This window comes from Lissotriton vulgaris, chromosome 8, assembly GCF_964263255.1.
Source record: "Lissotriton vulgaris chromosome 8, aLisVul1.2, whole genome shotgun sequence".
Taxonomy (NCBI): Eukaryota; Metazoa; Chordata; class Amphibia; order Caudata; family Salamandridae; genus Lissotriton; species Lissotriton vulgaris.
Window position 1 is genome coordinate 577,719,614 of NC_141696.1, and position 25,327 is coordinate 577,744,940.

Genomic DNA, 25,327 nt, shown 5'->3' on the forward strand with positions numbered 1-25,327 from the left:
GAATGTACTGGGACATTCTATCACGTTGGGAAATAAGGGGTTTCATCCTTTTTGGTGTGTGGCTTTGCAGATCACAGTAAGTCAAAAGCTAGTCAGATTTGTGGTCGATGGAACATGCCTGAGCTACCTACGCCAAGGAATACCAACTTGAGAGAATCACAAGGTCTGCACAGCAAGAGACATCCTGTTCACATGGCAATGTCTTCCGAGTTGCATATTGTCTCTTCGCCTTATGAATTATTTGCAGTGGTTGTGTGATATCCTAAGAATCTCAGGCAAGAGCTTTCATGCGTATGCTGAAGAGATAAAGTCCAGCATTTTATTCACATTTTACAATATCCATTAAGGTGTTATTGCAATGCCCCTCTCTACCTAATTTGCATCTCCGTTATAATTGTTGTGGTAATCTAACTCAAATAGTAACACAATTTTGTTTTCAGGTGAAAGGGATTTAGGGAACTATGGAATGTTTATGTTTCGTTCCTTTGGTAGAAATAACATTTGCAGCTTGGATTACTAATTTTGTAAGGTATTCAGTTGGGTTCTATTTATATGTTTAATGTAACACTATTTTTAACCCTGGTAATATGGGTTCCAATTTACAAGTTAAATGTCCAAACACATGTCAAATTATCACAGGCAGGCATGAGCAGGATTAAGAGTATTCAGTGTTCCCACCACAACTGTTGGGCACATTTTATGAGCTTGGAGAAGAAAGGGAGATTGGTCCAACATTTTAAGCTTCCTCTGCCTTTTAGGATGAGAAACATGTGTCAGGGATGGATATAGGGTATATTATTTACTTTCCTTTGCTCTTGCACTTTCTGTTTATTGATAGTGACTTGTTCTTTGTGATTGAAGGGCTCTAGTCTGTGCACACAAATTCAAGGCTTTAAGGTATGCTTATTGGTTGTATAATATTTTGCTATTTGCAAGTTGTCACAGAAAGGCTTGGAAGTGGTGGATCATTCCAACCACTCCAAAAACGGAGAGATTGCATCAGAAACTGAGCGAGGGACAATTAATTGCCCATCCTAAAAGTAATTCTGAAAATATGTTATTAAAAATTTAGAATAGGTCCCTCAATCTAACCCTAGATGTACTTATTGACGGCTGTTCAAAACTGAGATTTTTAGTGTCACGCCATTTGACTTTAATGCTCTTAAAGTTTAGTTGTCGCTGCTAAATTGGAAAGAAACAGACAGACATATTGCATACATTTCAGAGCCTCCTGGATAACATCTTCATTTCTGCTACTTCATCACCTTGGTCCACAAGAAGAAGACACTTTTAATGGTAATAGATATGGGAATCACTCTCATAATTAGTAGCGTAAAAAATAATATTGCCTCTGCCTCCCGGCACATAGATGGTGGCTGGACTGTGTGGATTATGCCAGGAGGTTTAAGAGTGGAATCCGGCGAGGGATTGGAAACTTGGGAACCCATTTTCCTTTTTTTTGCTTTAAAGTCGATGAGAATCTTCCTAGGGCACTGGATGCGGGATGTAATGTTTCTAACTCAGTTTCTAACTCATTGATTATTATCTCTCGGCTAAGGCTTTTCCTCATTAAATTGTGGAGGTCTTCATTATCCGGCAACTTCATCTTGACTTCCCATCTTCAAAATTATTCTCTAAAGCACAAAAAAACAAGAAAAACACAATTGGCATATATGAGCACAAGGGTTGTGTTTTTTCACAAGCACATTTATTCAATACAACGATGCTATAAATTCAATAAAGGTTTCAAAACAATATTATTATGAATTATTATTTTGTCTTTTTTCCCCAACTAACATGATCCGTACAACTACTTTCACAAGGACATTGCTCAGATGCCCTTCTTATTTATTACGTTTTAAGAGAAGACGTGCACCTTTTAAAAAAGTGTTGCCATGCTTCCAACGCAGGAGTTGTCTCTTTTTCCACTAATACAAGGATGCTGAGAAAATTTGGAAAGCAATTCTGAACACAAACCATGCATGTGCCTGACTTGCAAAATAGATTGGGTAAGTACCTTGCAGTTCCTGTGTACATTTTATGGCATGGCACACCTTCCAGTTGGAGTTAATTTAAGATCTGGACTTCATGCACTCATAGAAATCTTGAACAGACCACATGGCATGGTTCCAAGATACGCAGTGATTAAGCAAGCCGTCTGAAATTCATTGTCTCTACCATGCAAGATCTGTATATCTTCAAGATCTCTAGTCAAGGTCTGTATTTCCTGGTTGCTAGTGTAGCACATTGTTTGTGGTATTGCATCTATCTAACGACTGACAATTAGCTCGTATTTTTTTCTTTGATCTTCATCTGGACATAAATGAAGCCTGTACACTGGTACAGGATCACAAGACACCAAATAAGGAATGGAACCCCTGCTTGGTTGTGCACGATTCCCCCCTCCCCAAGCCTTCTAGAGGCCCCAGCAACCCCAAAGCTCAGGGCTTCATTACAAATGCAGAGGAAGGGGCAGGTGGGCACCGCCCCGAAGCCTTCTAGAGGCTCCAGGGGGCCCTTTTCAATGATCTGCAAAACATTTAAATATTGGATGGGTGTACCAGTGTCCACTCCTGACACCCACAGCAATTTCCGGCTATTGGGCTGTGGACTGTGGAGGGAGCCAAAGGATATTCAACCCCCCCCCCTCTCCCCCCCCCCCCTACCGGCTGGCCAGCTTGCACCCTTCGTGGTGTGGCAGGAGCCGGCTCCATCTGTTTGCTCCCTCCCAGGAGGGACTGCCCTGGGAGATGGGGTCCCCCTGCTCTCTTCCTAAAACAAGACATATCAGCTCTGGGGAATGGGGGTCCCAGGACCTTTAAATGGTCCACCAAAAAAGAAAAAATGAGCAATGTTAGATAGCTTCGGTGAGGGGAGCGACATGCATCTAAAAAAAGGGAATTTGTCCCGAGTGATTGAGTCCCCGGGCCATGATATGGCAAAGGCAGGGGCGGGGGGGCACATGCCGCTCTCCCCAGTAAACGCAAAAAAAATAAAAATGAGTCTGAAATGAACGGAGTAGCTGGGGGAGCGCCCCATAATGCCTTGCAAGGCTGTAACAAATATATTTATGGGATTCACCAAGTGTTTTTTTTATTTTATAGAGGACTGCAGGGAGTGAATCTGACCCCTAGCAACATTACAAAAAACACAGTAAGTCTCTTGAGTCATTGAATCCATGACCCCAGTAGAGCTTACCATCTTTTTAAAAAACAGTTCAAGCTGTAGCTGTATGTTCTTTAGCTATAGTGTGAGAAACTCTTGCGGTGGTTCTATGGCTGAATGTTGTAGCCTGACATGTAAATGCTTTTTTAAAGCCTTTATTAGAAATATTTTATGAACATCACTTTTATAAACATTGTTTTGCAGCGTGAATCTTTCTGGATTCATTATGCTGTGCATCATTCCGCGGTCTAGTGGTTGGGTCCGGAATCGTAGTCTTTTTTTCTTTTTTTTTTTTTCGTAGCCCAGGTGGGCTTCGTCGTCCCACCTTTTGATATCCTTCCTGTGACTTCGGCATGCTTCCTGCGGAAGCTCCCACCTTTGGGTGCCATCTTCAGATTCTTTTTTCTGCCGTTGGGTCTGGATCGTCATCATGAGGTTCCGGAGTTTTTGGAGAAAAGAAGAGAAAAAAGACATGAAAACGATTTGGATAATACATCTCCAAGCAAGACCACTGAACCGGGATGACGAAGAGGAAGGACAACATCGAAAACTTCGACATCCAACTGAGAATACGCACACATAGGGCCCCCTTGAGCACAGGAATGGACAAAACACCTTTCAAATTCTGCCGCAATTGCCACCGCAAGTGCGCGCAGAAGGACCAGCATCCGGTTTGCAATCTCTGCCTGCCGGTCGACCACGAGAGCAAGGATTGCAACGCCTGCTCCGTTTTTACCCTAAAAACGCTCAGGGTAAGAGAGAGACAGAGGAGAGCCAACTACAACATGCAAGGCCAAGGTCAACCTCCGTCGCTCCGGAACTTGGACCTCTCCAGTGGGGAAGAGGACAACATCGCCGAGGGACTAGATGACTACACGGTCGTAGAGACCGATGCGAAAACAACAAAGAAGGTAAGATAGACATCGACCCCTAAGACCCCGACAGACTCTCGAAAAATCAGAGTCAGACTTTCGAAAAACAGAGTCAAAGTCCTCGAAAGGAGAACTGGTACCGAAACATTCGACGGACACAGCTGCATCCAGGGACAAACAACCCAGCGGATCCTTCGAAAAGAACTCCCAGTCGGCGAAATCCCAAGACAAACCTAGGTCGTCGAAGCACGTCCCTGAAAAGGCGAGCTCGACCCCTTGATAAAGCCACTTTTATATTTTAGTGTTCGGACCCTTTGAGAAAGTCAGTATGTCTGCCTTATTTAAAACTACACCCTTTATACTTTAGCATTACATAGTGGCGCACCTGCGGCAGATAGAATGCTTCAGGGGGCAAATCTGGCAGGGTGGTCGGTGCATTGGTATCCAAGGTGCAGAGTGGGAACAACAATTTTCTATGGTTCATTTTAAGATCTGACAGCTCCCCAAATACATCCAAGTAGTGCAATAGGAGGGGGAGGGACCTCCAGGGGCCGAGAGATAGTTAAAGGTGTCATTCGCATAGAGGGACACCAAATAGTTAACTGCCCCACTTTGAGTCCCAAGTCAGGTGTTGCCTGTCAAATCTGGATGGCCAGGGTCTCCAGTGCTATAGCAAAGAGAAGGGGGGATAATAGGCATGCCAGACGTGTGCCCCTGGCCACTACCCACAGGTTTGAGCATTGTCGGCCAACCTTGATCCTAGCCATTGGATCGGTATATAGAAGGTGCACCCAGGCTTGGAATTGTACACCAAACCCCATTTCCTCTAACACCCTAATAAGGTAGTACCAGTCAGTCAGTTATCTAGCCACCAAGCTCTGGAATGCTTTGCCAATGCAGCTGCGGATGGAGCCATCTGAAACAAGGTTCAGAGCCAGACTTAAAACTCATCTATTTCCCAAAAACTAATCTTGTTCTTTCTACTCATGGTCTTCTTGATGGGTCTGCATTTGCAGTCAGCGCGAGGACACACAGTTTTGTGCAGCCAGGCGCTTAATAAATGCTTATTATTATTATTATTATTATTACCGGTAACCATATCAAAAGCTTTGGCAATAGTCAATGGAGACAACTACTAGTTCCTCATCTATGCCTTCCACCTCATGAAGAACATACATCAGCAGCCGTAAGTTCATAGTGGTACTACGCCCAGGTATAATGAATTAAATGGGAAATCACTGGGTGCATTCTAAGGGCCAGTGCTTTGCAAGAACCTATGTGGCTGTGTTAATCATTGTAGGTGAGCAATAGGCAGATGGGTCTCATGTACTGTAGCCAGGTTTTTAAAACCAAAGAGATGCAGCCATCCTGCATGGACGGAGGTAGCCCTCCAGTGTTCCTGGCCTCCTGGGTCGCCTCCTGCAATCGTTGCATCAGTATGGGGGTTAAGGCCTGATAACACTTGGCATGGAAGCCACCACTACATGGTTCCTTCCCCCTAGGCAGACAGACAAGCACAGTCCGGATTCACTCCAGAGTAAGAGCCACATCCAATTCTTGGGCAGCAGCAGCTCCTTGTCGTGGGATAGGAAGGGCAGCTAAGAAGCCAGTCATTTGCACCAGGTCAGGGGGAGGGGGCAAACTACGATACACCTATTCCTGTTGGTCTTTTAGGATGTCCAAAATACCTCTCTGTGAGTAGACGTCCCGCCCCGCAGAGGACTTAAGATAAAGAATGGGAAGGTGGGCCACCTCACGGCGCAGTATCCTTGCTAGAAGCTGCTGGAACTGTCCCCCTCCATATGGGGCAGCAGACAATAAGATTTCAGGGTGTATTTCTCCAGCCTACCCCGCACAGTTGCTACCTGTTGCTGGGCCAGCACTTCCCACCACGTCCCTCCACATCATCTGGAGGGAGTTGCTGAATGTACGCCAGTTCCTCCTCCCTCTGAATGAGCTCAGCCTGTAACATGAGCTGCACCACACAGGAGAGGCCTATGCAGCGACCCTGTATCACAGCTTTTATTACCTCCAACTCTGTTGCCTGGCTATGTGTAGAGGACCAAATGAGCTATAAAAACTCTGTTATGGCACCCACTAATGTCTTTCGGCCCACAGTGTATTGTAACACTTCTGGAGGAAACCTCCAAGTGTACAGTGACCAAGCACCTCTCCACCAGTCAATCACACAGCATACCAAGGCATGATCAGGAAGATAGTGGGACTGGGGCATCACCGCAAGGACTCTAGAGCTCAGAAGAGCAGGCAATAAGATGCTGTCAAGTGTGGCGATGGTACAGTGTGTTGGGTAGTAACATGTATATTCCCTGGAGTGGAAAGCCCTCCAAATATCACAAAGCCCCAGTTGAGCTGTAACCGCCCGTAGTGCAGAAGTCATTTTAGGTCTAGTAGGAGGTGGGAGATTTTAGGTTTACTAGGAGGTGGGGGAGTGTCGATAAAGGGCACTATCCGTTATGCAATAAAATCCTCAGTGGACAGTTCAAGTTCAAGTTCAAGTTCATGAATTTGTATAGCGCACTACTCACCCAGAGGGTCTCAAGGCGCTTGAGGGAGGGTGTGTGTATTACTTATCGAATAGCCAGGTTTATAGCTGCTTTCTGAAGGAGAGGTGGTTCTGTGTAAGGCGGAGGCGAGTGGGGAGAGAATTCCAGGTTTTGGCCGCTAAGTAGGAGAAGGATCTTCCTCCCATGGTGGATATATGGATGCGCGGAATTGCGGCGAGGGCTTGATTGGATGATCGTAGTTGGCGGGTGGGTGTGTAGAAGGACAGTCGTGTGTTGAGGCATTCGGGTCCTAGGTCGTAGAGGGCTTTGTGTGCGTGGGTGAGGAGACGGAACGTTATTCTCTTGTTGATGGGGAGCCAATGAAGGTCTTTCAGGTGACCGGAAATGTGAGTTTGACGGGGGATGTCCAATATGAGTCTGGCTGAGGCGTTTTGGATGCGTTGGAGTTTTTTCTGTAGTTTGGCTGTGGTTCCGGCGTAGAGGGTATTTCCATAGTTCAGTCGGCTAGTAACCAGTGCGTGGGTAACTGTCTTTCTTGTTTCGGTGGGGATCCAACTGAAGATTTTTTTGAGCATGCGAAGGATGTTGAAGCATGAAGATGAGACGGCGTTGACTTGTCTGGTCATCGAGAGGGAGGAGTCTAAGATGAAGCCCAGGTTACGTGTGTGATCTGTAGGTATGGGTGCTGTACCCAGGGCCGGAGGCCACCATGAGTCGTCCCAGGCAGAGGGGGATGATCCTAAGATGAGGACTTCCGTTTTGTCCGAGTTTAGTTTTAAACGGCTGTTCTTCATCCATTCGGCTACTTCTTTCATTCCTTCGTGTAGATTGGTTTTGGCGGTGTTAGGGTCTTTGGTGAGGGAGAGGATCAGTTGGGTGTCGTCTGCATAGGAGATGATGTTGAGGTTGTGTTGTCGCGCGATGGATGCGAGGGGACTCATGTAAACGTTGAAGAGGGTAGGACTGAGTGATGATCCTTGTGGTACGCCGCAGATGACTTCGGTGGAGTCTGATTTGAATGGGGGGAGGCGGACTCTCTGGGTTCTCCCGGCGAGGAACGAGATGATCCAGTCCAGAGCTTTTCCTTTTATTCCGACGTTGCTGAGGCGTTGTATGAGGGTGCTATGACAGACTGTGTCGAAGGCTGCGGAGAGGTCTAGTAGGATTAGGGCAGCTGTTTCTCTGTTGTCCAGTAGCGTTCGGATGTCGTCTGTAGCTGCGATGAGGGTGGTTTCGGTGCTGTATTTGGCTCGGAAGCCGGACTGTGAGCGGTCGAGAGAATTGTTGGATTCAAGGAAGGCGGCGAGCTGACTATTGGCGGCTTTCTCAATAACTTTGACAGGGAATGGGAGGAGTGAGATGGGGCAGTAGTTCTTAAGTTCAGAGGGGTCTGCTGTGGGTTTCTTCAGCAGGGCGCTGAGTTCGGCATGTTTCCAGCTTTCTGGGAAGGTAGCGGAGTTGAAGGAACAGTTGATGACATCGCAGAGATGGGGTGCGATGATGGAGTCTGCTTTGTTGAAAATGTGGTGGGGACATGGGTCGGTTGATGATCCTGAGTGGATGGAGCTCATCAGGCGGATGGTGTCTTCAGTGGTGATTGGGTTCCAGGCGCAGAGGTTGTGAGGGTGCTGTTTAGGTTCGGAGGTGGGTGGAGTGGACTGTTCTTCGGACTGTTTTTCAAAGCTGTTATGTATGTCGGCGATTTTGTTGTGGAAGAAAGAGGATAAAGAGTCGCAGAGGTCTTGGGAGGGAGTGATGTCGTTGGTGCCGGCGGTGGGGTTGGTAAATTCTTTGACGATGTTGAATAGTTCCTTGCTTTTGTGGGCGTTGGTGTCGAGTCGATCCTTGAATGCTGATTTCTTGGTGGATCGGATCAATTGGTGGGGTTTGCGAGTGGCGTCTTTGAAGGTGGTCAGGTTGTCAGTGGTTGGGTTTTTTCTCCAGGTTTTGTCGAGAATCTCACTCAGCACTCAGGAATCTATAGCAGGAAAAATAACATCCTGCAGAGGCAGATAAAAGGACTCATCATCAATGATGGACCCATATGTGTTGCCGTGGTGACCTCTACCCCATCTAAATTGCCCTGGAGTAACAGATAACATTCCTCCACATTCACCTCTATGTGGGACAGGGAAAAGGACAATCAGGACACCCCGCGAGAAAGACAAATAACTGGCAGAGTACACCTGGCCCCTCAATTTCCTGGTTAGCTTTGCAGCCTCCACACCTCTAAGGTGGGTCTCCTGTAGGCACACAACATCAATACTGTGCATCTTAAGGAGTGATAACACCTTAAAGCGCTTTTTATATGACCCCATTCCTCGCACATTCCATGAGAGGAGTTAACAAGTCCCAGGTGTGCTCATTATGACTTAATGCATGTTGGCAGAACAACACACCCCTCCCCATATCAAGATAGCAATGAACCCACAAAAAAAGAACACATTTAACTGCAATCCCCCTCCCCAACCCCTACGAAGTAGGACTAAACCACAACTTCATACATGCCCAAAGAAATCGAAGTGTCAGGACGTACACCATTGCTGCCCAACTCCTCACAAAGAAAACCTTTAACATGAAGGAGAATTACCCCTCCCCACCACATACAACAGGCACTAGCCCGTAGACAAATATACTAGAAGAGGCAAACATCTCCAATGTAATGCTGGTGTTGCAGCCAACCAGTCACTCCCAGTGAGATCCCGTACGACCTGAGGGAGAGACAGATCCCATGCATGCAAGCAATCATCTCCCGCTGTGAAGAGTTTAGGGCCATCTCCAGCATCTAACCACGATCTCCGGGGAAAAGAATCCCCTTGAACATCAACTATCCCTAAAGCGGACAAAAGTCAACCAATCACCTTCCCTCCCCTCCCCTAATGCTTAGCAGGTCAGCCCACAGGGCAGGCTCCTGCAGTCAAGAGCATCGTAAGCAATCCATCAAGGTGGGACAGTGTCAGCAAGAATGTTGTTATTGTGTGAGGGAGCGTCTGAGAGCTCGCTTTTCTAGGATGGGTCACTCCGTCTCATCACTGGCACCTGCAATGGCTCCAACACTGCAATGTCCATGGTGCCATTGTCCCGTATCACAATGCAACCAGTGCCCTCTACAGCAGCTTGGAAAGCCTCTGGTTTGGGTTAACGTCACCCACATTGCTCACCATAAGTGTGAAAAGACTCAATTGTATTTAGGGGGTGCACAGGTGGGTTATCTGACCTATCCATCAATAGCCTGATGCTCTCAGGGATCTTGAAGAAGTGTGACGTCCTTGCTGGTATGACATGAAGTTTAGCTTGCTCGAGAAACATATATTTGAGGTCTGTTGCATGCAGCCTTTACTTGACCTCTAAGAACAATTTGCAGTGCTCGTGGACCTTGTTTGTGTAATCATGGTAAATTTCAATGTTTCTTTTCTTGAACAGTGGGAAAGGTGCCTCCCTGGCAGCTCTCAAGATTGCTTCCCTGTCTCTGTAATTTAGTATTAGAGCAAAGAGTGCCCTCGGAGGGGTTCCTGGTGTGGGCACTTGCACCAATGCCTTTGTGCACTCTCTATAACAAAAGGTCAGACAATCCTCCAAGTCGTAGTGTGTTCTTCAACCTGTGTTCCAGGAATCCCTCTGCAGAATGGCTCTCAGCCCTTTCCAGAAATCCCAACAGGAGCAGATTGTTCCTCTATGAACAACCCTCTGCGTCTTCAACTCGAACTGCAAAGGTGTAGGTGACCGTCGTCAGCCAGTCCACCTGCTGTTTAAGTTGTCACACCTCTGTCTGGAGGGAAGCAATGTTGGATTCCGCATTTTCCACCTTATTTACCACCTTGTGTAAAACTGCCCGGAGCAGATTCACTTTGATGGCTACCCCTGCAATTGGACCTTCGAGTGTCACCCTTCCGTGGCATGTGAAGTTTCTTCTTGACGTTACGGGGAGCGTTCCGGCATGCCCGCTGTTCCTGTCTAGAGATTCTCTGAGTGACCTGGCGAGGGGTGATCTATTGAGTAATGGTGTTATCCTGCTGCTGCCTCTAGGGTCTATTGTTCCCCATGATGATGTAGCAGGGATTCTGCTCATACACAGAACTGTGCATAGAGACTTGGAACCTCAGTGAATTAGGGTGTGCCAAAACTCACCTTAGTAGCCAAAATCCCCTACCAGACTAGCAATCAGTGTCTCATTGGTTCTTCCATACCCCAAATGTTTAGACAACCCAGAACATGGAACTTAGAATACCTCAGGCAATGTGGAACACATGAACACTCTTTCGTTATACACTCATGCTAGTCCAAAACGGGGAGTAAATGAAGACACGTGCAAGTTGAAATATTTATTTCTAATGCCGTTTTCTCAGGCGCAGTATCTTAGCTAATACAAACAGACATATTAAAGCAACAAGATTATCAGGATAGTTACTATTCCATAAAATACAAAATGAGAAATCATGTTAAAAATACTAAATGGAAATAGACTAGATTACACCTAGATTTCACACTCCTTTACTATTAGGTTATTTTATATCTACAGAAGGTCTCTTGGGGTTACAAGGGCGGCCCCATACCTCTGGTCCTAGTAGAAATGGATCACATCATTTTCTACACCAGCTCTCTGCATGCAAATGTTGTCCAAAGTGTGTGTGAGCATGCCTGCGCAGTGCATTATTAAACACCCCAAAATCAGAGGTGGCCACAGCTCCATATATGTTATGTCTAGAACGTGCACTGATCAGACCGAACAACAACCACTGTGTTGAAATAACTTTGAAGGCCTCGGCACTCACTGTTCAGACAAAGCTTACCAAGCCAAGCTGCTAGTATAGAAAAAGATATTATTCTCGTGTGAAGCAAAACAGTCCTCTAGACTCTAAACATTTGTAATAATGTGTGCCGTGTGCAAAGGCAGCAGAAAGGAAAAATGGCGTTTAAACTTCTAATAAGCTCATGCTAACTTAACACAGTGTAAATGCAAGGGTCAACTCCATGACAATGCAGTTGAGACAATCAAAAGAGTAAGCTCTGAAATCTCATCTTTGGTCCAGCATGTAGATGCCTCCTTACGTCCGCACATGTAGGCAGCAACCTTTACAGAGCAGAGGGAGCGTCGTAGGTGCCCTGAAGCTCAGGTGATCAATCACTCCCAAAGAGAGATTACCCTTGTACAATAGGCATAGAGGGACAGAAAGTTGGGCTACAGAAGAGCAACCATAGTAGTTTCCAGGGGGAAACATCCACAGAGGGGGTCATAGGGCAGCTCAGGGCTTTACCCGAGTCCAGATGGTGTCCAAGTCTTTAAGGGGAGGTAGGAATCACTCCACACCCCACAGTCCCCCTCCCCAATAAAAGTCAAAAGTGCTAGAGTAGCAAGTGAGCCCCAGGGGAGGATTTAGGTCCCCCACCCAATGGAGCTAACCATGCAGGATTGGTCCCACAAACCTCTGTCACCCACACATGTCACCCTGGAAAGGTAGGCTTACCTAGTCAGGGTATCCAGCACAGTCACATCCAGTCAAGTCTTACTTTATTCGGTTGGATTGTATGAACCATGAAAGTGCAAGTAATAACAATAAGTTCATTTGCAATCCTAAAATACATATATTCAATTAATTACCAATAAAAAATGTGATGGTCAGTTCTACAATTTCTGCAATTTGATGACACACAGCAGAAATTTCACCACAGACCAAAAAATTTACAAAGAGAGTAACAACTGAATATAAAATATGGCTACTTTCCAGGGCCTAAGATGCACATCTTTCAGAAGAGGCAGCAAGAAATGAGATCTAGCGGTAACATAATACTTACAAAAAAAACAAGAAGTGCAATGTGTTTGAGTAAAATGGTTATCACAGAGATATAACGGTGAAATCACATGATGTGAAGTCAGTGACTGAAAGGCAACCATAAAGTGCAAAGTGTAGAATCTCTGACATGTTAACAAGTGCTTATGGAAACTATTTGGGACCCAAACCAAATATAAGTCAGCCAATGGATTGGTAGTGTGCAAAGACTAGTAATTGCTTACGGAGGCCTTCCTGAATTCCTTGTGCATTCTCAATGAGCGGCCTCAATCAAAGAATCTCTCATATAGGACATGCTTGAAAGAGATAGGCAAACTTGGGATTATCAAAAAGTTCAGGGATACCAAGGGTGCAAAGTAATTCCATGATATACGTCAGCCAGAGAATTTTATTTACCAAGCCCAAGCATAGACAGTTTTCTACTACTTGGTGCATAAAGTTGTTTGAGGGGTTAGACCAGACTGACAACCACAATTGGGCAGGTTGGAGTCTGATGGGGTTTATGTAACCCAGACCCAATTCATCATAGAACAAGTAGGTGTAGGTACATTGAGAGACAGACAAAAAATGTCTCAAGAATCTATTCTCCACTTTCTGCATCATATCATATTCTTGCAGTACCCCCAGCCTGGCACCATATGTGGTGATCGAGAGACATCTGGTTCTATAAACCGCAACACACTCTCTTATGGGTATGTGGCCTAATTTAAGTGCAAATTTCAAAAGTGCCTCTATTCTTCTCCCAAGCATAGCTGCCCTATTTTGGCCTAATGTAGACCAGCCACCTGAATTGTGAAAAAGAACACCCAAATAGGGGAAGGTAGAAAAGTCAAATCTTGTAACAGCTTACAAAAAATGACTTGCTCTTTAATTTCTTTGGCACGAACACCATTGTGTTTGTCTGAGACTGGTTTATTTTAAGATCAAGATTTGTCATTGAACCTATCCAACAGCTTATGGAGACCGAACGGGGTCTGGGCCATAAGGACGACATTGTCTGCCTACTAGAGTCGAGGAAAGGGGTGAGGGCCAACATATGGAACATCTACAGGGTAGTTTAGGAGATATTTTTCCAAGCCATTAATATATAACAGAAGCAGAAAGGGGGCCAGAACAAAACCCTATCAGACTCCTCTAACAATCTGGAAGAGTTTAGTTGTCTCCCCATTAGTTACATACCTGACACTCGCAGTAACGTTACTATACAAGTGCCTTAGAAAGTGGAAGATGTTGCTTTCCACCCCCAAATTAATCAAGATGTACCACAGTTTGCTTCGATTCACATGGTCAAAATCCAAGCTAAGGTCCATAAAAGTGGCATATGCAGAACTACACTTTGCAGCTGAGTATATTTTGGTAACAGGATAAAAATGTAAGTCCTGCTCTAATGTCCCCACACCTGGTCTAAAATCATATTGAAGGTTCAAAATGACATTATTGGCCTTGGCCCAGGATTCCAAACGATATAATAATCCTTCCCATTAGTTTGGCTGTGAAATAGATTAAGGAAAAATGCAGTAGCACTTTGTCAACCTTTTTTAAAAATCGACACTATTGTGGCATGAGGCCATGACCTAGGGGGGGGCCATGAAAGCAACAGCACACAAGACATTAGTCTGAAAAGGTTATTTGGGACACCATCGGGGTCAGGGGCCTTAACCATGGGACTATCATAAGAGCACTAATAACATCTTTGTGTGTAATCAACAATCCAATAGTGAGACAGAGCTCCCTAAAGGCACGTCCTGTCAGCCATCCTGGTTGGTTATGCCCCCGGACATCTTATTTTAAGTTAAAAAAAGCCTTAGAAATTAACTGAAAAAAACCAAAGGTTAAAGTTATGTCATAGTTAGGAATTGCACTAATATCTTACTTTACATTAAAAACAATCCTTAGAAATTCAATTAAAACAACAAATGTACCCACATGACCATGCCTACAATCTATATATGGCTCACTTTAAGGGGTGATACTTTTTATTTGGTATAAAATTGGAAAGTTCCAGTATTGTGGCCCTTGAACACCAATGGTAAATAAAGTGTTTGCATTGTATAGTATTGCATTGCAGCATTAATATGGCACTTACTACCTCTACATGGGGTGCTGGAGTGCTTACCTATATGGGCAACATGCTACACATTGTAGGGTGTGTGATTGGGAGGCTGTTGTCTTTGTTTAGATGTGGGAACTGTTTCCATGTTGTGTGAGATGACAACCCAGGTGTGGTTGTCACATGATAGGGTGTAGAGCTTGGCAGTGTGTTGGATGAGGTAGAGTGAAAGACAGATGTGAAGTTTATAGTTTTTAGTAAGCTTGCAGTTTTGAGTAGTTCTGCAGGTCCCTTTGTGGTATTTTCCTCATGGTCATAGGCTACTTGACTTGGCAATGCACCTGGTTTTCCATTCATAGATATTTTGTTTTGAGTTTATTGTCCTGGGCAGTCACAAGTTCGAGGAAAAACAATAGTGGGGAGATCTGCTGGGACGGACTTTGTTATTATCATCCCATATCTGATTGGCATTAGGAGGTGTTATGGAGTGGTCGTAGTATTTATCTAGTTGGGACCTGCAGTTGTGGACTAAATTATAGTCTTCCATTGGTGAGCAACATGTGGCAGATCTCTTCAGCTGTTCCATGCCTGTTTCAATTGATGATGGGTGGTTTATTGCTGTGGACTGGTACAGGTCGGGTTGACAGACATGAACAATAGGGTTCAGCCTGTTTGCACTACATCTGTCTGCCTGACCACTGAGTGTTATCGTATTAGCATTAGTGCTGGCCAGGAGTATACTAGAGTCAGTGGTTTGATTGCAGGACTTCAGCCTTGTAGTATAATGGGAGGAGGTAAAGAAAGAATCTTGTGGCAGCATTTTTGATTAGTTGTATATAACTATAAATGTCCTTCGACATTTTCAGCACATGAAGAAAAAGTATTGTACATACACAGGTTTTCCTGCTAAGTATCACACCAAGCACTACAGTTGCATTTTGGACAAAGCTCAAGCTCCCAAGTTGTCCAGGTCCATTCATAAATAAATCTTGCCCAGTCCAGGTTTTTTGCTTTGCATTCTGGAATTTGTAATCAAGCATTTTTCATTTCAAAATTGCAACAAGTCATATAATGCAAAGTAAAAACCTGGACCTGAGAACTATTCACTCGTGAATCCGAGCAACTTAAAGAGCTCCTAAAGCTTCCAGTGCTTACTTACATGTTTAAAGATCGTGATATATTATTTTTTCTTCGCACAGTACAGGGCAGTGACTTTCCCAGTCTATGTCAGTCTCATGAATTGTAAAATGTATCACACAACGGTTATGAGATTTGCTGAATCAAATTATAAAACTATAAAGAGTTTAAAATGTGTTGTGGGTGTCTTAAAATATTACACAAAGGACTGGGCCATGGAAATGATCAGACTTTTTAAATTGTCCTAGATGAATATAGAGTGTGCCCTTCTGGAAGGGGAACAGGAATCCGAAGCAGCTCAATTACAGCAAGAAAAGGAGGTGTTGCATCAGCTTAATAAGAAGATCACAGAGCTGGACAGAATTGCAATTTGTGAAAAGGCGAAGGTACAAAATGAAAATATAGTTTAATAGTTGCTCACATGTTCTATATTTCTGAGGTATATGTTAACACATGTGCATGGACAAACATTCTCTATTAGTTTCTCTTTGTCACACACATGCACACAGACTCTCTTTCTCTCTGTTTTGAACTATGTATTTATTTTGCTGCTGCCAAAACACTATTATGACATTTTTATTTGGATCTAGCTTACCCGTCGCGCGTTGATGCGATCTCAGAAGAAAGGAAATTTAAGGAAACTTGTTATGATAACATTCAATTTACATTGTGTCATTTTTATTGAAACTTATTCATTTTAATATGGAAAACATTTTAAAGTGTTGTTTTAATTCTGTTTATTTATTCGAGTGCTTGTGGATACACAATATTTTTTGTTTTTCTGTCTGGTGCGTACACGAATAAATCAGAAGGTTTTCCGACGCGTGAGCTGGCCACATACAGTTGTCCATGTGAGAAGCACGGATTCTCCAAATCTAGTCCACACACTTGCAGCGACTGTCCTTGTGCTTTGTTGATGGTCATTGCAAAAGCGAGTCGCACCGGAAACTGTAAACGTTCAGTATTGGAAAGATTATGAGGGCCCTGGGTGGCCGAGGGCCGATATTTAACAATATATTTTTTTTTTGCCAGAAACCTTCGCGGGAGTGTACTCATCAACTTCCCAAAGTTTCATGTCGATCGGATGAATGGTGTAGTAATGCATAAAGGACAAACTGACATACTTTCGTTTTTATATATATAGATGGATATGCCATATTTTGATCTAATGAAATCCTTTTTTGGCGATAAGGATCAGATTCTATCAAACTGACTCCTAAACCCTTTAGCAACATCCCTCTGCGCATCCCCTCAACTGTGTCCAAGAGATGGCATTTGAGAGTCTTCCTTTAAAGGTGGATAACCATACCACTGACAATTTATGACCCTATCTTTAAATGCAACTTGTTCAGTTATCTCCTCAAAAAGCCAGACTGAAAAAACAGAATCCCATTGCATGATTTGAGAACACGTTTAGGGATAACAGCGGCCCACAAGGGTGGGTGTGAAAGACTCCTCGGCATCTCGCCTGGCTTACCCTTGGCCAGTGTCTGTACTGAAAGTGTAACATTCTAGGGCAAGGAAAAAAGTCACTGCTTTGTGCATGCTCAATGTTCTCCTTCAACATAATGACAATATACTTTGATTTTTAAAAAAAAATGGAATTACCACACTCTTCAAAACGATATGTGAATATTATTTTTATGTCTGTGTATCTCATTATAAACCCTGGACCAGACAATTAATTAATCATATGAAAGATAGTTTAGATAGTTTGATCAACTTCCAAAGTACAATAGGGCCACTAAGTAAATACATTCATTGCATTTAATTTGCACAATTTATTCAAGATATATTTGTGTTTCTTCAGTGTTATCCTAAGATGAACTCATAAGTATCCAACTCCTTCAACAGGAGTACAAAAATGTTTAAGTGCACAATTGTGAATTCAAATATTCTGCCATCAAACTTCGATATTTACCCACATCCGTCTGGTGTCTACTAGAAAATAATCAAAAATTAAGATGAGAAGGGTATCAAGAACAAAAAGAATTACGAAAAATATAAAGCACGTATGACCTTAAATGAACATAAACAGTTAAAATAATGAACAGTTTAAGAGAGGTACCAAAACATTCAAAGAACACAAAACAGGACAAATTAGAATTTTAAATCAACGCATAACTTCATGAGCTTCTCACCTTTGTCTTCTCTTCAAGATAGCGTTCCCATTTCTGTTAACATTTTCTTAGCACTTGAAATATGCTTTGTTTCTGCACTATTTGTTTACATAGACGAGAAAATAAAAATCTTTAATTGTGTGTGTTTTTTAATATGGCTGTTATTTTTATAATTTTACAACCCACCATCACCCTCAATAGGAGGTGCATCATATTTTGCATGAGGGCTCGTCTTTTTGCATGAAACGGGAACTAGAGCAGCAGCTCAAGTAAGTATGAGCAAGCCTGGCATATGAGGGAAGTCCTGGCACATTTCAACACTGCAGGCTCTTCACATGAAACAACCTAAATAAAATAGGTGATGCCTGACACATGATACTGTCCAGACACATTTGAGAACAGCAACCAGAGCACGTGAGAGCAGGCATCCCTTACTTATAAGGTTGTTCTGGTGCAATTGAGCAGCCTTACTACATAAGGAAAGGCCAACCACAGTTGGGAATAGTAGGACATATGATAGTCAATTCAATTCAAAGTTCTTTATTTCGGTTCAAAGTGAAACCATAAAAGATACATCATAAATATACACATACCAATTGTATAAATACAAATGCAACAATTTCACCTACAATTAATAACACCTCATCAAGGTAGGGACTCATAGTCTAAAAGGATAATACAATTACCATACCACAGAAATACTATTAAAATATTTAAATATATTAAAAAGCTAGACATAAAGTTTAAAAATCATTTATACTGTGTGCATAGGTCATATCTATTATTCTAGTATGGGCATATACACCATTATTTAAAAATGCCAATACTATTTCCACGTAATCATTCCAAACCAGATACTTTTCAGTACAATAATAAAGTCACAATTTGCTTTTTGCATCTTTAGCCATAAAGTGCATATGCGTGATTTATAAAAGCCATAGATATAAGAACACCAGTTCTTACAACATTATCTTTACAGTCTTAATCCAACTTTAGCCCTTATAAGACTCACATTAAATAAAATTCTACTGACACTAAAGACAGTTTTTTGAGATGCGTCTATTTTCAATATTCATCCTGCTTCTAGGCAAGATCTAATATTCATATTACGGCAAATGGATTTAATCCATGTATTCCTGGGTTTGCCTATGCCGGGCAGAAGAATAATATATGTAGATCATTGTCCTTGGACACATTTTGACATAGTTCACAAAATTCATTGCTATTTATACCACAGTTTGTAGCCCATTTTGATGTGTTCATATTAATTTGTAACACACCATATCTAAACTTCTTATATAAGGATTTAGCAAGTTGTGGACGTATCTCATCCAAGAAGGATTCAAAGCTTGTTACCTCTTTAAAAAGAAGAAACTTGGCTGTTGATGTGCCATTATCTGTACTATATAACACATTATTTTGAATATAAACCCAAAAAGTGGATTTTAACAATTTTTTTACTAAACACAGTCAACTGTGTCGGATGTTCCCAAAAATAACTCGGGCCCAAATTCTCAAACCAAGAAGAAACATGTTTGAGCCACAGGATACTTCTGCACTTGTCAATCTCTAAGATCTCCTGTAGACCGTCCTTGTAATAAGTCAATTCAGGAGTTGACCAGAGCCGTACCCAAAATAATAAAGGTCTTAGTAGTGCATGGTGATCTGTTTGTTTGACATTTAAATCCATGAAAATGGGAATTAGTGGTGTTACCACTGGTAAGCTTAACACTCTTCTAAAGAATTTATTTTCTCCTAGTTCAAAATTCTTTTTACAATGGGGCCTCCATATTTCAGCGCAATAAAGAGATGCTGATTGTACTTTATATTTAAAAACCTCTAGGGCGGGAGTCACCGCCTTCGAGGTACTACTCCCATTCTTCTTTATTATTGGTAATGAGTTTTGAAGTTGGATAATCTTGTTTTTTCTAACTGTTGCTTCCAAGACAATTTTGTGTCCAAGGTTATACCTAAATATTTAAAATAATGCACATACCCTAGTGTTTGGTTATTGACTGCTAAATTCTTTTTAAAAGACTTATGTGGATTTATTGCCATATACTTTATTTTGCTGGAATTTATTTCAAGGCCCTTTTTTTAACAATAAATGTTAAAAGAATCCAATAAGCATTGCACACCTTTAGGGGTTTGTGATATTAATATAGTGTCATCTGCAAATAAAAGTGCTTGCACCGGATCCCCCCCCAGCTTGGTCGAGTCATGTGTATATCCAAGCAAATAACTTGGGATATCATTAACGTATAATGAAAATAGGGTAGGCGCCAGTATACACCCCTGGTGTACACCCCTTTTTACCGGGATAGCCTTAGTTAGTTCACCCCTCGGACCCCATCTTACTTTGGTTAGGTTGTCCTCATGCAATCTTATTATTTGCATGAGTAATTCATCAGGCATTTTACACACAGGGAGGGACAAGACAAATTGTCTCTACTTTTCATTGCGTAATATTTTCTGGATAAAACATCTTTTAGCAGCACCACACCCAGCAGTGTGCTTACCTTTAATAGAGTGATGTCTTAAGAGTGGATAACCTAACTAATATGTATATGTTGTACCCCACCAACTATAATGACGTATAATTGAATGCTTGGACATGACCCTCATGTTTTCAGTCTGAATGGAGAATAATGTTCACCCATAACCAGACGTAATTTTGCCCATGTGTGTCTTAACCTATGTTTTTACACCTTGTTTTTCTCCACCCATAGGTCTATCAAGACAAGTAAGGGTATGTAGTCACACACATACTTCCTAGTGTAGATAGCTTTACTCTGATCCTGATGAAGTGTCCTGATCTTTAACGATGACGACAACACAAAACATGTTGATCACCAGAGAGTAGAACCCCTACCATTAGACACCTAACGACTAGGTTAGGGTCCTCTCTTTGTTATTATTTTAACTAGGCAGTTTACCTTCATCATAAAAGTTCAGTGAGGACTAACTGACCTATTTTAATTTTCACTACCTCTCCTTCTACTACATACACTTGGCCTCTCACCCCCACTGCATCCACCGGCAGGAACAAAAGATTCCCGACAAAGAGCCCCGGTTCCGGGTGCCCGTCAGGTATTGCAGCGCTGACCTGACGAAGGGCAGGCTCAAATGATGAAGCATGACACCTAGCTTGCTGGGTGTGTGAGAGCCCTAGTTCCAACAAGGAGAACTCCTTCTCCTTATTTCACACCCTGTGGATCCTTCGGGATCACACCACTATTTGCATTCATCTCACACTACCAGAGGAACTTCATGCCCTTCTCTTGTGAAACTAATTCATCAGGCATGCCTTGATATTTCAGTGAATCACAAAGTAGGTTCCGTGGTATGAGGTCTACGAAATCAAAGTACAGATGGCCCTTTTTTATACTTATATATTTCCAGCATAAACATAAAAATCTAAAAACCTGATCGATTGTGCTTGTTTTTATTCTAAATCCCGCCTGGAATTTTGAGAGCACACTATTCTCATCAAGCCAATCGTTTAATCGCATTAAAATATGCCTAGCAATTTTTTTTGTAAGATGTCTATTAAACTAATTGGTCGGTAATTTGCAGGGTCACAACGATTGCCTTTTTAAAAAAATTGTAGCAATTTCCGCCCCTATCCATGATTCAGGTATTGGCAAACCCGCAGCTATTGCAATGCATAAACAATTTATATATGGGCCCCAAAGCCTACAGTCATACCTCAGCAGATCTCCCGGGATTTTATCGGGGCCAAGAGATTTCCCTGGCTTAACTGCTCTTACTGCTAGCAGTGTTTCTTCCAAACTAAAATGAAGATGATTAATATTAGGATTAAATACAGGTGGTACATTTGAGAGTGTCTCTTCCATTTTAACTGCCGCATAAAGGCAGGAGAAATGGTCCTCCCAAGTTTTAGCATCAAGGAAGAGATCCTTGTAATCCCTACCTGTCTTATTGCCCTTTGCTATTAAGCGCCAAAAACCTACTTGATCTTTGGACTTGGCTGCATACATTAAATCTCTCCAAATATTGTCATCCCAGGTTTTTTTTGCATGGGCAAGGGTTTGCGTATATTTGGTTCTTTTCTCCCTTGTAGCCATTATATTGTTCCCTTTTATTGACAATATGAGGTCAGCCTTTACTTCACGACACTCTCTGTTGTACCATGGGTTAACTTTTGTTTTTGTACCACTTCCACTCCATTCCCTTAGTATACTACTCACAACCGGTACTAAAGCATCCAACAAAGCATGATGTACATCCAATATTGAAAACTCTACTCCTGGTGAATTTAAATGGAGCGAGACAATATTTTTGCAAATATTGTAGATCTGCGTCATGGATTTAACGTTCCCTAATAAATGCGGCCATTTTAAGGCTTGGCGATTGTTACTAACCAGATTATCATCAGTGGAGGTGTTATTATCTTCATTACCCACAGTAGTACCAAAAAAGCGTTCAGATATTAATTTCAAATGTAAGGGACGGTGATCACTATCGGTTCTGTTGTCTATTGTCAGGTCAGATACATTTGGCCAAAACTCAATGGATACCAATATATAATGTCTATACTACTCTTGCAATTGTCTCTGCAAAATGTAGAAGAATTTGGTCTATCCGAAGGTAAACGGCCATTACATGCTCTAAGGCCTTGCCCGGTTATTAATTTCATAATTTGTGCACCAGCTGTGGTGAGGTCACTATTGGACTACTTTCTAGAGCAGGAATATTATTTGCTGTATCTTCCTCTTCAAAGAGATTATCAAAACCCGCAACTGGTTCGAATTTACAATTAAAATCATCACCCCCTACAATTACCATTGCACCAGGCTCTATTAAATTAAAAAATGAGTCAAGCTGTTCTATTATTAAAGATACTTTCATAACTGGACTTGGCCTATTATAAATGTTAATTAGATATATTACTTTTTTATTCTGTGTTTTAATTTTTACACTAACCAAATCCTGAGAGGGTATATACAGCACGGTGGACTCAATTTTAAGGGTAAATCTTATCCATATGATAAGACCCCCTGATGGCCTATCTCTCACTGATGGTATACCATTTACACTGAAGGTCTTAAACCCAACCTTATGGGGGGTTTATAATGCCCAAGTCTCTTGTAAGAGGGAAATATCACTTTGTTCTATGTATTCCAACCAGTCTGTATCCCTAAGGTTCCTGTTGAGGCACGCTATATTCCAGGTAGTAAGTCAAACTTCTTTCTGCTTGTTTACTCCTGTATTTATTATGTTTAGCCTATGTAAGTTATTCACTGGATCAGAAGAAGCAATGGAGGACCTGGGTAATAACCCTTGCTGCTCCTCCGCCCCAAATTGTACATCCAACTCGGATGCCTTGCAAGTGGTTGACTCACCCTGTATCTCCTCTAGGTGCTGTATAGTTAGAGGACACATCTGTTCCACACTACAGTTTATCTCAATGGTAGCAGGAAAGTATGTTTCATCAACTACGGGGGTTGGTTGTCAATCCAAGGCATCCAAAGGAGGTAGTGCGTGGAACCTATTTGGGGATAATATTGAATCTCCATCATGAACAAGTGTCCCGGGGTATGGTTTGTAAAAATACCCCAAAGGGGAGCACAAATACAAGTATTTTGAGAAAAAGTCTCCTCTTGCATATTTAATAAAGTCTGGACCATCCGAGGACTGTGAAAATGTACTATTATACAATCGCCATCTATCTTGTTAGAGGAATCACCAACCCACCCTACTCTGCGGACCATCAAAATATCATTCATATTTCTTGGGCTAAAATGTTATCTTTGTCAACCAGTCAACGGTCTTGTTTCACAGGTTAGACCAGGATTCGCACTGTTCCTTTTTTAGGGCCAGGACCCCTGCTAGAATTAATACGTAGGGATATGAGGCAGGTAGTAATCTTTCAACGTTAGTACTTGGATTCAAACTTATACCTTGTGAATCATTTGTTGCATCAGAACCTAATCTTTTTATGGGTAAGTATGAGACTCCATGTTTAGGATCCATGACATGTCTTCCCCTTGGTTTATCGTTCATATTCTGCGCTTTTTCCCGTGTACTTCTTTCTCTATTATCCCTTTGAATCGTCGGTTTTGCCACAGGAATATCATTTGTCTGCTCATTCCAACTTGAGCTTAGAATCTGAGAGACCTTTAAATGCCTTGGATCACCCTCCCCTTCTATGATGTTTCGGTAAATGCTATCTATTCTACTTCTCAGATTTCCTACAACAGTATGTAACTGGTCAATCTTTTTGTCCAGTAAACCAAATTGTTTGTCTATTAATTCATGTATCTGTGCTAATATAGACCCGAATGCTGATTCTAATAACAGGGTAAGTATGCGATCATGATCCCCAGAACTTTCTTTCAATACTGTGGGAATAAGGTCAGGATCCGCTTCTGTCTGTGTACTAGTAGTTTTTATCAGCATTACAAGTTGTTCCTCTATGTGGGGAATTATATGAGACTTAGGCCTTGGACCCCCTGCATTCTTGGTTTTAGTTTTTAAGAGACCCATAGCACGCTTCTGCTTTGTTCGAGGGACTTTCCCTTAAGACTCTTCTCTTGTTTTTGGGGCTCGAGATATAGTTCCTATACCCAAACAATTATGATCATCTTATACTAAGTTAGAGGATATAGGGGATGTGTTTATAAGAACAGGTGTCGTTGGTCCACTTTGGACTATTATTCTAGGGCAAATGAAAACTGTTACGCAAATTTGTTCAGCTCCATGTGGTTTGTCTTGGTGCATTGGACATTGCGTAGGATCAAGTGACAACCGCCATTCTGTCATTTGGATTTCATGTGTCAACAGGGATTCTGCTCTAGTTAAAAAGGCATCTAAAGTGCCTACAGCGCCTTTGCGCCTACTCATGATCCTTGACTATATAGACAAAGAATAAATCAACAACAAAAGTGAACAAGCATCGGCATAGCCAATAGGTCTCGCCTTTGGGACCTTAAAAGTATTTAGTTATGCAGCACAATATCCTTGGTGCATCAACACCAACCGTGGCGTGGCTTAACACTTATAAGTTCCCAAAGGCAAGACCTATTGGCTGTGTGCTTATGCAACTCCTCGCATAAAATGCCAAATTAAGCTGTAGTATGTCTGTTCTTGCTTATGTTCTTTTGATGGGGTACCAGTTCTGGATGGGCTGCCTCTTCTGGTCCGGGCCTAATGGATTTGCACATAATGGACCCCTTCTTTAATGGCCCTGAGGAGTCAAACAACAAAGAAATAGAATGCACACTAGAAGCACTCTGGTTGAATGGAATGCTGCCAGAGGAATGGTGGCTAATGGCATGTACCCAGTGGAATTCCAGAGGAATGGAATGCTTCAAAGGGGAAATGCAAGGAGTTAATATTGATCCTGTAAACTGCCATTCGTTTAATTGGCCTCATGATTGCAGCTATATAAAATGTACAAATATTTCAATGTATGAGCAGGTAATCCAGTCTATACCTTAATCTATTACCTTAAGGGCTGTTATTACACTGTGTAAGGAACATGTTAGGCCCTGTTCCGTCATATCATCTTAATGTAGTGTGTTTTGAAAGCAATGTGAAGTGGGATTAAGCCAGGATTGTAGCGATATGCACTTCACAGTAGTTGCTTAGGTAAAAAACAATCACAAGGGCTGTGAGCACCACCCTATGAAGCTAAGCATCCATA

The 25,327-nt window shown here is 42.3% G+C and overlaps 1 protein-coding gene across 2 annotated transcripts in view; it reads left to right on the forward strand.

Moving 5' to 3' along the window:
• Positions 1 to 25,327, forward strand: part of PHLDB2 (pleckstrin homology like domain family B member 2) — a 491,624-nt gene that overhangs the window by 174,561 nt on the left and 291,736 nt on the right. For both annotated transcript variants that reach the window (XM_086934418.1, XM_086934419.1), the window contains exon 5: positions 15,787 to 15,924. In XM_086934418.1, coding sequence (XP_086790544.1) covers positions 15,787 to 15,924 — 138 coding nt within the window. The remainder of the gene's footprint in view (positions 1 to 15,786; positions 15,925 to 25,327) is intronic.